General features: G+C 35.5%; 1 protein-coding gene across 1 annotated transcript in view; it reads right to left on the bottom strand.

Moving 5' to 3' along the window:
* LOC149564807 (Cytokine-induced anti-apoptosis inhibitor 1, Fe-S biogenesi) overlaps positions 1-5697 on the bottom strand; it is a 32162-nt gene extending 26465 nt beyond the window's left edge. Inside the window, exons 1-3 of the mRNA XM_089818390.1 lie at positions 5372-5697; positions 4501-4655; positions 1308-1611 (exon numbers count right to left, since the gene is read on the bottom strand). Coding sequence (XP_089674516.1) covers positions 1308-1611; positions 4501-4655; positions 5372-5504 — 592 coding nt within the window. The 5' untranslated portion in view covers positions 5505-5697. The remainder of the gene's footprint in view (positions 1-1307; positions 1612-4500; positions 4656-5371) is intronic.
* Positions 5698-15536: the final 9839 nt, after the last annotated feature.

Here is a 15536-nt window from a genome sequence, read left to right on the forward strand (position 1 = left end):
TATGATACAAATATCTTGATTTTTATATTCTAATACTTGTTTATATATATGATATACGACGACTTTATGATGCTTTTATGAGATGAACACTTTGTGTACGCATTTACTTTCTTGCAGTATAAATATGCTTATATAATGCGATTTCCTTTTTTCATTCACTGTCTATACATTGATGCCATAGATGCCATTCTTTGTTCCTTGCCATACATTGTGATAGATATGCCATGCACTATGCTTTTGTATTTTTGGAGCTTTATGTTATAATTGGCATAGTAACTCTAATTGGTTTGATATCTTATCTGATAAAATCAATCATATCTCTAATCAGGTGAATCAGTTCTGGTTCATTTTATCCACTGACATTATATGGCAAATATGGAAACTTAAAAATGAGGATAAGTATCAAGGTAGGAGAAGACCACTTACTGAGTCTTCATGAAAAACTCACATTCTTAAAGATCTCCTCACAGGTTACATGACTCAAAATTTCAAAGAGGAAGTTTGAGATGCTACTCCCAGACGGATTGGTGATTGTCAATGCCACCAAGATTCTATATGGTCAGACTTGGGCAAACAACAAGAAAGAGAAACAACTCTTCCTGCAGGGCCTCCTCAAGTTGGTCAAATGGTACAATGAAAAGGATGAAGGTGCTAATGCTAAGAGCACCAGGAATGGGAGCAGCAGCAGTGGCATATGAATGTAAAACTGCCACATCTACTGTACTCTGCCAGTATTTTTTAGACTTATTTAGCTATATTAATGTTATGATCAGACCTAGAGACTGAATGGTTCATCTACAATACCTAATATATAAATATGTTCTCTGGTTTTTGAAAGCCTTGTGGATCAAAACTCCCAGACACACCTAAGATTCTACACCCGTTAGAAATTTAGTTTAAGGCATGGCACATCAATGTTCTGTCTCAACAATTAGATCAGGGCATAACAGGCGTTGAATACTAAAATAACTGGACAGATTTTCAATAGAATTAAACAAAAAGTTGCATTAAACCCATTTTTTCAAATAGCACATCAAGTTATGATGTCTACAAGGTCCTAACATAAATCTAGATGAATCATGTAAATTGATCTCCACAGTACAGTAAATAACAGGCCTAAAAGATGGTTAAATGCTGTAGTGTTTTTTTGCAAGATCTTTAAATCTATCTGTTGAGATAATTCAAAACAACAAAGCTCAAAGACTATGTTTTGTTTAATATTTTGACAGAAAAAAGATTAAAAGCAGCTTTTTGAAGGGAACAAAAACACAATCGGCAAACCCTAAATTTAGAAATTTGATACAAACCAGGTGGCAGTTCAGGCTTCTTCAAGTCTTCTTCTGTCAATAAACTGTCCTCATCAATGAGATCATCCATGTCATCCTCTATTTCAATTTTAAAGGGTGGCAGTGGAATGCTCTTGGCCACAATTTCAGGTTTCTCAGCAAGTTTTTTCTTAAGTGTAAAGGATGATCCAGTTGCCCAAGCAGGCTTCTGAGCTTTCACCATCAGTGTCCCAAGCCTACTGACCTTGACATCCATGCTATCATCAACTACAAATCCAGCTAGAAGAAGGTTTTTTTTCAAAGCAATCTTAATCTGCTCAGCATCCTGAGAATAAAAGGACTCCCATTAAAATAGTAAAATCAAACAATCAAAAAAATTGTATTCAACTGCCAAAAAACCTACCATACTCCAAGAACTGCCAGTCATCTTTCCAATTTTTTGTAAATGATGCAACAAATACAAACAGTTGGCAGAACAGGTTGATAAAAAGGCAATTTGAATTTACTACAAACCTAGAATATATGAAGAAGCAATGCCAACAAAATCCACAAACAATTTGACAAAATCAGGTAAAACATCAAATATTGGCTTTCGACTTGTAGCATTTGCAACTTTAATGCTAAAAAATATCAAAAGAATAGCAGAATAAAGATTGCCTTGTAAAATGTCTGGTGGAAATAGACAGCAAAAACCTAAAGGTATCTGAAAAAATCCTCCTTCAGTTTGGATAAGCTCAATTTCAATGGAACTGTTAAAGGAAAATCCAAGATTAATATGAGAGGGAGAAATCTTTAGAGACAATGACGAACAGAAACAAATATTAAGGCTGAAGTAATAGCTCTTCTAAAAGGAACAGGAATGGGTGACAAAAAGAAATAGCAGAAATAAAAATATTGAACCAATGAAAAAGGTGCAGTGAAATGACTGGCAAATAAACAAATCATTAAGATATTAAGATGCAAACTAAAAATTACATGATCTCATACCCACATATCTGGAAGACAACAGAAGCCAAATTGAGAGATACAAAGATGTAATGGTTTACACTCATCCTTTTCCTTCATGGTACAAAAGCTATATTACAAATCTGTGACAAAGCAGAAGAGTTTGTTCTTCATGAAAATTCGCAAACCTCAGGTGCCATGGGTATTATTCAGGATGTGGATGGTAAAACCCTTGCAATAGAAACAAAGAAGCTCATGAAGGAAACTAATAATGAGGCTGGAAGTTCAAGCGGGCCTATTAGTGGTTGATTTAGAATCCAAATTACAAGGCATACATTTGGAGGGGGATTCGCAGGAGATAATGGATATGATTGCGAACAGACATGCTCAAAAGTGTGACAAATTGACAAGGTGATCAATGCTATTTGAAAGAAATTTACATTTTTCAATAAATTCAAGGTATCCCACATATACAGGGAAGGTAATTTCCTAGCGGGCTCCTTGTCAAAATTAGCAGTGCCATTTACAGACGAGATTTGGCAGAGGTTTTGGTATAACCAATCAAAAGATGGTAATGATGATCTTGCATGTTGGTGTACAATAGTTAATCTGGGCAGGTGTTGCACACAAACCAGAGTATTTGCATTGATGTCTTGGCAGGGAATTTATTGAAGGGCATTATTGTGGGGCACTTATGAGATTTTCCATTTTTAAGATAGTTCTTGCCCATTTTCATTTTGGTAAGTTTCAAGCTGGTTTTGAGGTCTCAGCGGAACAAGATGGTCTTTGGGAAATTGAAGCAAACTTTAGTTTCAAAGCCACCAAATAACAAATGTCATTTTGGGGATTACTTTCTGAGGAAAGGCTAAAAAATGTATTTGCAACAGATAATCCTTTCTTCCTCATTCTGGTGCAAGCATTCTTTGACATTAACTTTATGGCATCAAAATTCAAGTACAGGACCAATACTAATATCTCCTCCATGTTTTGTGCCTGAGGCATGGAATTTGGGTCAAGAGCCAAGGTGAGAATGGTTGTTGAGCGCTGTGTTTGTGTGGAATGGGGGGTTGAATTTGATGAGGTATTCACATTGGCAGAACCAGGCCATAATTTCATTGTGGCCAGAGGGGATTGGATTGACATGCCAGTTTTCCCAAGACGTGTATCTATCTTGTCTTTTGAGGGCACTGGACACAGCTGGGGCTAAAAAGGATAGGGCCTACATAGTGGACAATGTCCATTACTCAGATTTGGTGGCGGCTGCTAAGAGTACCTAAGGAGCAGATGGAAAGGAGTCACTTCAAGTTCAAATTAGCCAACTACTGGAGAGACATTCTGTCTTAGGAGCTGGCAGAGACTGGGGGATTGGATTGGCATGCCAGGGTTCCCAACACGTGTATCTATCTCGTCTTTTGAGGGCACAGGACAAAGCTGGGGCAAAAAAGTATAGGGGCTACATAGTGGACAATGTCCATTACTAGGATTTGGTGGTGGCTGCTGGAGTATCAAAGGAGTGGATGGAAAGGAGTCGCTTCAAGTTCAAATTAGCCAACTGCTGGAGAGACATGCTGTCTTAGGAGCTGGCAGAGACCGGGGTTGCCATGGACATGTCCGTCGCATGGTTCATGGACGGAATCATGGGCAGTGGAGCTGAGCAGGGGTGGTTCATCACCCAATTTTCATTCTGTTTTCAAATATGCAACTGGTTTTTGCATCTTCAATTATGTTTCAAGCCCAATCTTGGTCTGTTGTGAATTTTTGCACATCTGTGACAATGGGCTCAAGACTTTGTTCTGTGTCAATAGGTGTATCTAGACCATCTTTATGGCTTGTTGCAGATAACTGTGTAGATACGGTTAATTTTGGTTCCACCATGAAAAAGTATATATTCTGGTCCGTCCGTAGACAGAAGGGGTAGGGAGTTTTTGCAGATATTTTATTTTTGAATTATACATAATAATGTATGAACCTTTTATTTACTATTAATAAACATTCTACCAACCAAAAAAACCCACAAAATTCAAAGAGTTGAAAAAATAATAAAGAAGAATCTATGGAATAACATGTGAGTAATAATTGAGTAAGAACTAAAAACTTCGTAGAATTGAAAACAGACTAACAAATATAGAAAGGAATAGAAAACAGGAAATCATCTGGCTGTAGGGAAAAAGTAGAAAGCATCTTCAAATTTTAAGAATTGGTGATGAAATACAAAAAACTAAACTCAGATAATACAAATAAAAAAATAAGGGAGCTATTTTAGACTTACGACATTTGAAGAAACGTTGGTTTTTAAAAAGATTGTGCCATTAGACTTCAAAACCCTCGCAAGCTCCACAAGCCACAGTTGGCTATGAAATTCCAAATTCTCTGAAACTGATACAACCGCTTCCAGAGATGATGAATCGAAATTCAACTTTCCTTCTGCAAAATATCCATACATCAATACATCAAACTAAGACTTATTCAATAATTCACAGTAAAATAACAGACATCATTCCTAATCATGCCGCCTGTATGTGCAAAAGACCCTAGTTTTAACACATAAAGCACTAAATAAATATATCTTTTTAAAAGAAAACATATATTCGTATTACGGTTTAGCCTAATCAAGCTGCCTCACCGCCGCTGTGATTATATGCAAAATAACCAAATTTCAACACATATACTACACTAAACAAATCCGAGTTTTCTGGGGAAAGAGAAATCCATCCTAGTATTATGTGCAAAAGATCTTAAAACTAACTAATCAGTTCTTGAAAACGGATCTGGAATTTTAAAAATCATTCTTCACATACAATAAATGTATCATGCGTAATCGATATACCTCCACCGTACAAAGCAAAAGATCCCAATTTTACAAGATCAATTACTCCAAGCAGGTGTAAAAGTTACCCAAGAACATGCCTAATCGATCTACCTCCCCCATACAGAGCAAAAGATCCCAACTTTACTAGATCAATTACTCCAAGCAGGTATGAAAGTTATCCAAAAACTTATGAATTCAAACCACGCCTAAGGAAAGTCAATAAAATTATGCACAAGAAATTCAGAATATAACACCAGTTAATACAAACATGTATGATTTACAAGAAAGAAAAAAAGAATACATTTCCGTTTCAAAATTTAGAGTATCAAACCTAATCGTGCCGCCTGTGTAATTATGTGCAGATCTTTCGCTTTCTCTGGTAATGTTTCATAAATCCACGTTACGACGCTTGCGTTTAGGGCAACCGAATCTGTCAAAACTAATCCAGAGGGCTTCGACTCCATTGTTCTCTAAGATTTATTGTTAGCTCGACAGCAAAAAGAATTAAATGGGCAGATGTTGTTTCGTATTTGAGCTTTCCGAATGTAGGAAAGACAAATTCTTCCGAGTCGTTTTTCCTCAAGCCCGCAGATTTGCCCTTTTCCTTCTTCGAAACTTCAAAAATACCGCCAAACTCTTCCCACGCTATTTAGGTATGAAGAAGACTCCGAGTGTGTACAGAGGGTTTTATGGGCCGGTTGTTTTCTGGACTTTTCTGTAATAGATACCGACCTGCCTATGTTTTGTTGGACCTCATACTAACCATGATGTTCACGTGGTCTTCTTACATACCTAAACTAAATGAGTTGGATCATAATTTGTACTCTAGAAATTAGTTGGTAAATAAAATATAGATAGATAGATATAATAAAGAATATTTATAGAAAATCAACAAAATAACGACTACAACTAAAATTATCTGTTATAGTTGAAACTTCATCTTAACAAATTAGAACTAAATTATGTAATGATAAAAAAAATTGGAATGTACATTGGAAGATGTATATGAATTGGAATACATTTATTGAGTAAAATTTGATAGCTTTTCTATATTGGAAAAGGGATTGGTTAGTTGTGGAAAATCTCATTGGTTGTTAATAATGTTACCATATTAAATGTCAACCTACCTAAAATAGCTTGCATAACTTTTATGAGTGATATTGTTAGAAACACCAAATTCTTGACAATGAATCTAAATCTACAAATTATTCAATAACTTTAGTTCCTTTAGTGATGTAAGTAGAGTGTGGTGTTTACATGGAGTGTAAGAGATCAAAATCCTTATATACAACACTTTTCTACATAGTCTAATATGTTTTTCACACAATTCTGTCACAACTCATATTTTAACTTTTGAAATTATTGCTCACTTCTTGTCACTTGTAATTTTGCCAAATTTATTTTATCCTTTATTAAATTAAATCAAATCACTTTCTGTGTAAGCATTATTGATGAACGAATAATAAGGTAATGATTTTTTTTTTGTCTGATGATTAAGGGTAGTTGTAGTATTAAGTGTTTAAAAGATACCCACCACATCCGCTCTTCTTCCTTCGATTTTGGCATAGTTTTTGTAACTACCTTATGAGCAATGAGAGTTTTTAGAGTACGAAACACCACCTTAAGGAAGTCTCACTGCGATGCCTTTTTAACCATCATCTTTTGTTGGGGAAAAGGGCTCGTTTTGAGAATCAGCCAGATTTGGTAAACTTTTTTGTGTGCGTATTTGGGATTTTCCAATGAGTTGACTACCCAGACCCTACCAAAACCCAACCTTCCTAAATTGGAAGAATTGTTGCCAAAATGATGAACGGTTTGAGACATAATGTTGTAGAATGACGGATTGGATGTAGTGGAATTTTTGAAGGCCATGCAGCTATGTTTTGTAGAGGAATTTGGTAATAATTTTTAGGAGGCAAATTTGCGATAGTTTTCTTTATGTTCTTCATAATTGTGAGAGTTTGGAGGTTGGCGATGCTGCAAAGGAATTGATAAGTTAAAGGGCACTGAATTTTGGCATGGTAAAAAGTCAATTCATCTTTCGGGAGAAGGCAATCGGGAAAATATAGGGGAGATTGGAAACTAAGAATGGAATTCAACATCTTCAACAAGGTACCAGGTTCCTTATATTTAGTTATTTTTTGTTTGATTTAAACTTGGTAATTAATTATGCAGTATTGCTTGTGTTGTATCTTGTAGTAATCTGATGTTGCACAATATTACAAACCTCATTTCTTCTTTCATATGAAACGGTAGTTACTTATTGGATGTAATGTCCCCATCATAAAATAAATGTATTTAATTAAGCCTTGTTAATGGGTCGATTGATTTAATATATCTCGAACCAATTTTTCCTTTGTTTTCATAGTTTGTGTCGTTGTTGACTATCTTTGTACACCTTTAGAAATTTTCCCAACAGGTATTTAAGCACGGCTTGTAGGTAGCCTTTAGGTATGCTTATTGGATTATTTCTATGTACAACAGATTCTTGTTGGAGCTCTGGATCATTCGCCATTTCAGAAGTGAAAGATTTTCCCTATTTGGCTCATGCAGTTTCAATGGGATTCAACCCTCACCCTATTCCGTTGTTGCATGTAATACTTCGCTCGAGTCTAGCAAATCAGAGCACTATCTTATTGTGTAAACTTATATCTCTAATAACAAATTAAGTCAGTTGTTTTGGTATTGATTAATGAATGCATTGTTCTAGCACTAAGTGTAGATCCATTCCATCTTCCGTACGGCTCACTACCTATTTGTGATTCCTAGTGGCATCCACCATAGAGTCCCAATATTCTTCCTCATGTACGCTCATCCTTGCCTTCCCTCCCGTAAGGTCATTTTTCCATCTGCACCATATAACCAAGTAGAATTCCTATCGTACGGCCCTCAAATCCAACCGTACGACCCTTAATTCCAACCATATAGCCCTTTGTTTCACATTAGTTTGTCACCATACAGACACCCTATCATTGCATTGGTGTCAGACTCTATATGGCTTGCAACTTGGTCATTGTACATCACTTCTTTTCCATAGTACGACCTTCTAGTTATCTCCTCTGTATAGCCTTTTCTTCATCTGTCGTATGGCTCCTGCTCCTTCACTGTACAAGCCTCCTATGGATACCATGCAACCTCTCTTGTACCTTGCTCTAGCACCGTACGGACTTCTTAGATAGCAACTTTGTACTTATTCCCCTTTTCTCGATCGTACGGACCCCCATTGCATTGTATGACTAATCTTTTCACACGTGTATGGGTTATCTGAGCTTCATCTCCACCAATTGTCCAGTCCTTTGTACTTGGGAACATTACAGTGGTATCAAAGATTTTGATCCTGCCTACCTATGGAAGTGAATGCAAGTTTATACTCAAAGGAGAAGGCGAAATTACCCTATTGATAGAATGGCAAATCATCAGGATCCTACGACAGAACTCATGAATCTTTTAAGAGAGCTGAACAAAAATCAAATACAACTCAACGATACATAAAGGCTTGTGCAGGAAACTCTACAAAAATTTGCCAAGGGAAAAACAACAGGAGAACAAAATGGGCATAGCGACGATTCCATTTTAGGAAGGACAAACTTTCAACACTCTCGCTCTCGACCCTCACTACCCATCTTCCTTCCAAGAACGGAAGCACCATGCAAAGGAAGAGAGGCCACTTTTGAGGAAATGCAAGAAAAAATTCAAGAAGATTGGTGAAACGCAAATATGGAAGGTGATATATCTTACAAAGACTATGTTGATCTAAGAATGAAATATTCTGGTGGGGGAAATCGTTGTTATTTTAATGATGATCTTAGGAGAAAGATTGGAAAGGTAAACTTATCACCATTTGATGGATCTGGAGACATTACTGCACAGTCATGGGTCCTAAAGGCAAATACCTATTTCCAACTCAATCCAATACCTGAAGAGGAAGCAATCAAGTTTGTAGCACTTCATCTGGAAGGAGTGGCACACGAGTGGTGGCATCATAGATCAGTCACTCTTGTTCATGACCAAGTGACCTCTTATGTCGAGTTCACTGAGAGACTCATTGACTGTTTCGATGGGAAGGATCCTGAGCTAAACTTCAAAGATCTAGCTCAGCTAAAGCAAATGGGCACTGTAGACAAATGCATCACTAAGTTCCAAAGGTTGTCAGTACTAGTCACAAACATCTCTAAAAGACATTGAATTGTCTTATTCGTGGATGTGTTGAGAGAGCCTTTGAGAGGTTGGATCAAAGGGTTCAACTCATATGCATTCAATGAAGCTATTAAGAAGGTATGTGACATGGTCGCATCTTCCTCCAAAACTCACATAGCTACACTAACACCATCCCCATAAGAAGACAAGGACAAGGAGATGGTTCAAAAGAAATGTCAGATTGATGAAGATTCTTGGCAAGAACTCTACATGTTTCACATGCAAAGAACCATGGGGACCTACTCATCACTACCCTGGGAAAGGAAAGATTCATTACATCAAGGTGATGCCTGATGATGACAAAGGACAAATACATGTAGCAACTGATAAAGAAATTATCCAGCTGGAGAGAATAAATGCCCTAATACAAAAAGGGGGTTTCCATTGCTACCCTCACTACATTGACTGGAAGTGGTATCTTCAGGGTTCAGGACATACTTCATAGAAAATGACTCCCAATCATGATTGATAGTGGCGCCACACTCAATTCATCTTTGGTCACTAGTAAAGGCCTACGCGTAGTTGAGCATGGAGGACTTGAGGTTAAGGTTGCAAGAGGAACCTTGATACCTTGCACTCATGTGATCCCACGACTACAAATTTCCATGGGAAACTATACCATGGCAGATGATTTCTTTGTCATAGATTTGGTTGATACTGATATCATTTTGGGCATTCAGTGATTGGAAACTCTTGACTAGTACACCCAAAGTTTCAAAAGGATGGACTTTTCATTTGAGATGGAGGGCAAGAAGGTGTTGCTAAGAGGAATGCCAAATAAAGGATTGAGGGAAGTCATAATCAAGAAGATGGAGGCAATTTTTAAACAAGATTTGGTCCTAGACACTACAAGTAAAAACAAGATAGTCAACAACTCACCATATTCCTTGGATCATTGGCGGGCCTATTTATTGGTCGAGTATTCCAAGAACACTTTTGCATGTGAGTTGATGGATGGCTATGTACACGATGAAAGATACAAAGTTATTGATGACATCATCTACTTCGGTGGGAAGATCTGCTTAGTGCCTGACTCAGAACTAAAGGAACTAATTATAGAAGCTTTCTTAGAACTAGATGTGCATTTGCTTGAGGACAAGCAAATTTTGGGATGAGAGGACTGTAATGTCCCTGTCATAAAATAAATGTATTTAATTAAACCTTGTTAATGGGCTGATTGATTTAATATATTTCGGACCCATTTTTATTTTGTTTCCATAGTTTGTGTCATCATTGACTATCTTTGCACACCCTCGAAAAGTTTTCCGATGGGTATTTAAGCATGGCTTGTAGGTAGTCTTTAGGTATGCTTATTGGATTATTTCTATGTATTGTGGATTCCTATTGGAGTTATGGATCATTTGCCATTTTGGAAGTGAAAGATCTTCCCTATTTGGCTCGTACGGTTTCAATGGGATTCAACCCTCACCCTATTTCATTGTTGCATGTAATACTTTGCTAGAGTCTAGCAAATCAGAGCACTATCTAATTGCAAATGCGTAAACTTATATCTCTGGTAACAAATTGAATCAGTTGTTTTGGTATTAATTGGCGAATGCATTGTTCTAGAACTAAGTGTAGATCCATTCCATCTTTTGTATGCCTCACTACCTATCTATGATTCCTAGCAGCATCCACCGCACGGTCTCAGTATTCTTCCTCATGTGTGCTCATCCTTTTCTTCCCTCTTGTAAGGCCATTTTTCCATCTGCACCATATAACCAAGTAGATTTCTTTTCGTACAACCCTCAATTCCAGTCGTACGACCCTCTGTTTCACATTACTTTGTCACTGTATAGACACCCTATCATTGCATCGGCGTCAAACTCTATATAGCTTGCAACTTGGTCACCGTACATCATTTCTTTTCCACTATATGGCCTTCTAGTCATCTCCTTTGTATGACCTCTTTTTCACCCATTGTACGGCTCCTGCTCCTTCATCATATGGCCCTCTTGTGGATACCGTATAGCCTCTCCTGCACCTTGCTCTGACATCATACGAACTTCTTGGATAGAAACTCTATACTTCCTCCTCTTTCCTCCATTGTACAAACCCCTATTACATTGTGTGGTTGATCTTTTCATGCATGTACAAGTTATTTGAGCTTCATCTCCACTAGTTGTTCAATCCTCTATACTTGGGAACATTACATTGGATGTGCATATGTATTTAATATTTCTGTTCTTAGCTTGACTTCTTTCGAAATCCTTGACTTTTTCTATTAAAGAAATTGCTAAGTTGGAAATACAGAGGATTGATTAGTAATTTATGTTCTTTTCATCTTTAAATGTTGCATCATAACTTCTTCTAGAAGACCTTTTGGGGCAGGTTTTGAGTATAGGTAGGTTCATAAACCCTCTTAAGTTTACTTAAATCTCTAAACCAAATTCATCTTTGAACCTTTCTAGCTATCGGTTGTTATACAAATTCTGCATTTCCAAGAAAAGATAGGAAGTGCACTATTCTAGTTGGACAAACAAACTTAATGTTTTGTTAGTTTTTCCATGCTAAAAGTTCTAGAATCTGTTTAGACTAGCATAGGGGGCTAGATTTTGAACCAAAACCATTAATGGTTGATAGATGTTGAAACATATTGAAGTCTTCATGATTTGGAGTGATTTTTCCTTTTAGTTTCTTCTTGCATTTACAAGTGTAAACATCAGATATCATGACTTCACTTTCCTTAGCAAACACAATTAACTTTTTTTGCCATGCTTATTTCGAAGGAAACAACTTTATTTATTGTTATGGAATTATCGATAAGAATGAAATCAAACTCTCAAATGTTTAGAGATGTTTCTCTTTTTCTCCCTCATTCAACAGCTATGGTTTGAAATTTTGGTTTACACAACATTAGGCTTAGTTTCCCATTTTTCCATTTGAAGGAGCATTAACTTTAACATGACTTTGTATCCAACTATTGTCACTTTATTTAAATTAGAACTTTGAATCGTTACTTAGTGTGATGAAGACAAAGAAGAGAACTAAAGAAGGTGAAAATAAATACTAAATTTATGAATTAGGATTTCTTATTCTATTTTCAATGGAATTGAATAACTTAGTTGCAGTTAGATATACACTGCTAGAAAAGTTATTAGTTAAGCCAGTGTAAATCAATGAGTTCTATATAAAGGTACTTGAATGTTTAACAATGTCAACCTGGTTGTAATGTTATAAGTGATGTGTCCTTATAGTTTCTCTTAATTATATCGTCTTGCTTTTATGATGTTGAACTATGATAAATGTTGTTGAGTGATCATTATATTTTGAATTTTGATTCAGCTCGGTGTCTACCACTAGTATGATTAGTGAGATGATATTAGTTATTTTTGCAAACAGAACTTTCATTGAGAGCGAGATTGTTCTTATTTGTATACAACATTTATAGTGGGTTTCTTGATGTATATGTAGTGCATGATTAGTTGGATGTTGATTTAAGCATAGTTAGTATTTCATGCACCTTAAAGTACTTTTTCTTATCAGACATTTGTGGACTGAAATAATGGTACTCAATTATCTCTTATCTTATTTGTAGTAGAGATTGTCTATTGTAAGAATGTGTCATGTTATCTTTTCTAAGAGAAAGACTGAATTGGAAGGGTATTGAATATGAGCATATTTCCCTAATGTTGAAAATATCACTATTTACATATGTTGGAGGTTGATTATTTCCATTAAGTGGCTTTGACTAGAAAGTAACTAAATTTCTGTTTCTTTTAGATATTGCACCTTGTGTAACAATATCTTATGAGATGAGCTCAAGATATGATGATATGTTTGGAATACTATTCAATAGAGAATTAGTGTCTTTTATACTAGAGAGAAGATATATTGTATTTGATAGACACAATTCCATTACTTCTCGTGGTTTTACTTGGTTAGTCTTCCTCGTTGTCTATTTGGGTATCATTCTGTCAAGAAAGATTCTAGGGAAGCTTAATAGTTTCATGGTAAGGTGGTATAGCACTCCAACAATATTCTTGCCCATGTGTTCTTAGACAAGTTCTGTCAAAATGGTGAACATAATCGATACATCTCGATATTCTGGTAACAAAATTATGGTTTCTTTTAGATTTGGGTATATATGTATATGTATCATTTTTGTTAAAGTTAATGATCATTAATCAACTAGTGTTGACTGGTCAATATTCAAATGACTTTGACTGTCCTTGACTTTTGCATTTTATGGAGATTGTTAATGTGGCATTGGTTTTGTTGGGGCAGTCATTACAAATTCAAATTCAATTCTATTTGTACTTGTTTACATCCACTATTTTAATGCATCTAACCCTTTCACTCACTTCTCTCATCAATTGTTCTCTCATACATTAGTTTGTTAAGTCAACAATCATTTAGCTTCTGTTTTTAGCTTCCAATTTTTCTCATTGATTATTGACCATTGATCTTCAAATTTTTTATGAGAACAATCTATAAATTTAGCATTTATTAATCATCATTCTCCAACCATAAAATTTGAGCTTTTGTATGAACGTATTGTAACTTATGCTTATTAGTGCAAAAAGATGTCTTGCCTAACTAATTTTGTCAACCTACTTAATTGAGTTATATTCACATTATGGCTAAGCTCACTTTGAAGGTGGAGATATTATTTTCTTTACATTATGGGGGGTTAGAGAGACTTTTGTCTCACTTTATGGAGAATTTCCTTGTGCTTTAACATTTGTCCATATAGTCGTACACTTGTTGCATACTTTAAGGGGTACTCATAGCTCCTCTTCTATCGCTTCTTATTAGTTACAATTATATGCTATACCAGACATCTTTTTCTACATTTTAGTAAAAATTATTAATAAACAAAGTTTAAAGAACAATAAAGATAAGTAAAATATTTGAGTGGAGTATACTTTATTCTATGATTTGTTGATTCATGAATTCATTTTGTCGCATCCCTTAAGTTTATGTAGTTTATCTTATTTGATAATATAAATATTATTTTACTTATTTTAAAATGGATAAATTGTCATTGGTATATTAAAATTATTGCATTCACAATGGGATGATTGTTTTTGCTTTTTATAATTGAAACTAGAGAATCTACCTTTAAGAAAATAATCATAACGGGTTAGTGGAAGACAAATTAAGAGTTAAATAGTAGAATTACAACTACCACTTTAAAGATTTCCATCCAAAAAATTACGAAGTATGTCATAATGATGACTTTAAATATTTGTCTTTCTTTATTATCTCTGATAACGATTGGTGTTAAAATAGTATTTTGTATTATGATTATAATGATAATTGTTTATTCAATATAGGTTTAATAAAAGAGATTAAGAAAATATAATATTTTAATTAAATTTAAAATTTCATGGGCAATTTGAGTCTTCTCCATATTTTGTGGTTTTGCAAAAGAGCTTACAATAATGGAGATGCATTCATGTTTTTTAATGATAATTAAGGCCAGACCATTTTTCTTGGCAAATGGTTTTGTTGGGTGATTCTCCTAGGTTCCCTTCAAGTTCTCGTAGATATGGCATGTTCTTAGGATAGAAATCTTATTCACAGTATGGAAGGATAGAAATATTATTTTATTCACACACAACTTTCTAGATATTGATGTCTTTATGTGTACTAAATCATGTACATGTAACAATGTGATTATGTAAATCTAGGTGCAGATTAATAAAGTTGCATTGCAGGTGGCCCACCTTTAGGAGTTGCTTTGACATTGGGGTAACACCCCACATATAATTGCTAGAGCATCATCATATTTTACCTCGGGGGACTAGGTTCTTCCTCATGGGTGTTTTCATAGTCATAATCCCTATGTTCATTACTTTCAGACCCTGCAATCACAAGCCCCTTATCACTCCTCTAGCAGGGGAGGTGAGTGTGGAGGTGTCACTTGGCTTCTCCTACACATTGTGGTTCTACCTTTGGTTGGCCCATGATTCTGAAATGTCCCTTTTTTGATTTTGTATGATATTCCCAACCTCTAATCAGATTTTCAAGATCAAATAGCTAATATCACAAAGATCCACCAAATTTCTCAAGAAACCCCAAATCGGGTATGCCAGAAATTGTGCCAAAAGCTTCACAGCTTCACCTATTATTAATAAATATGAAAGTGGACATTTTTACTGAAATTTTAGCAGCATAACAGCCTACAAAATGACATTTCCAGATCCGTATAGCCTTTACATAACAGTTCTCAAATGTAGGACAAAAACTATGCTCATCGGGCTCCCGAAATTAACACAAAAATGCTTGGAAACACCACAAAAACACTAATAATCTATCTCAGAAGTTTAATCACGTCCCAATACATATATTCA

Source organism: Cupressus sempervirens, chromosome 3, assembly GCF_028749045.1.
Source record: "Cupressus sempervirens isolate cs-2001-9-10 chromosome 3, ASM2874904v1, whole genome shotgun sequence".
NCBI classification, from domain to species: domain Eukaryota; kingdom Viridiplantae; phylum Streptophyta; class Pinopsida; order Cupressales; family Cupressaceae; genus Cupressus; species Cupressus sempervirens.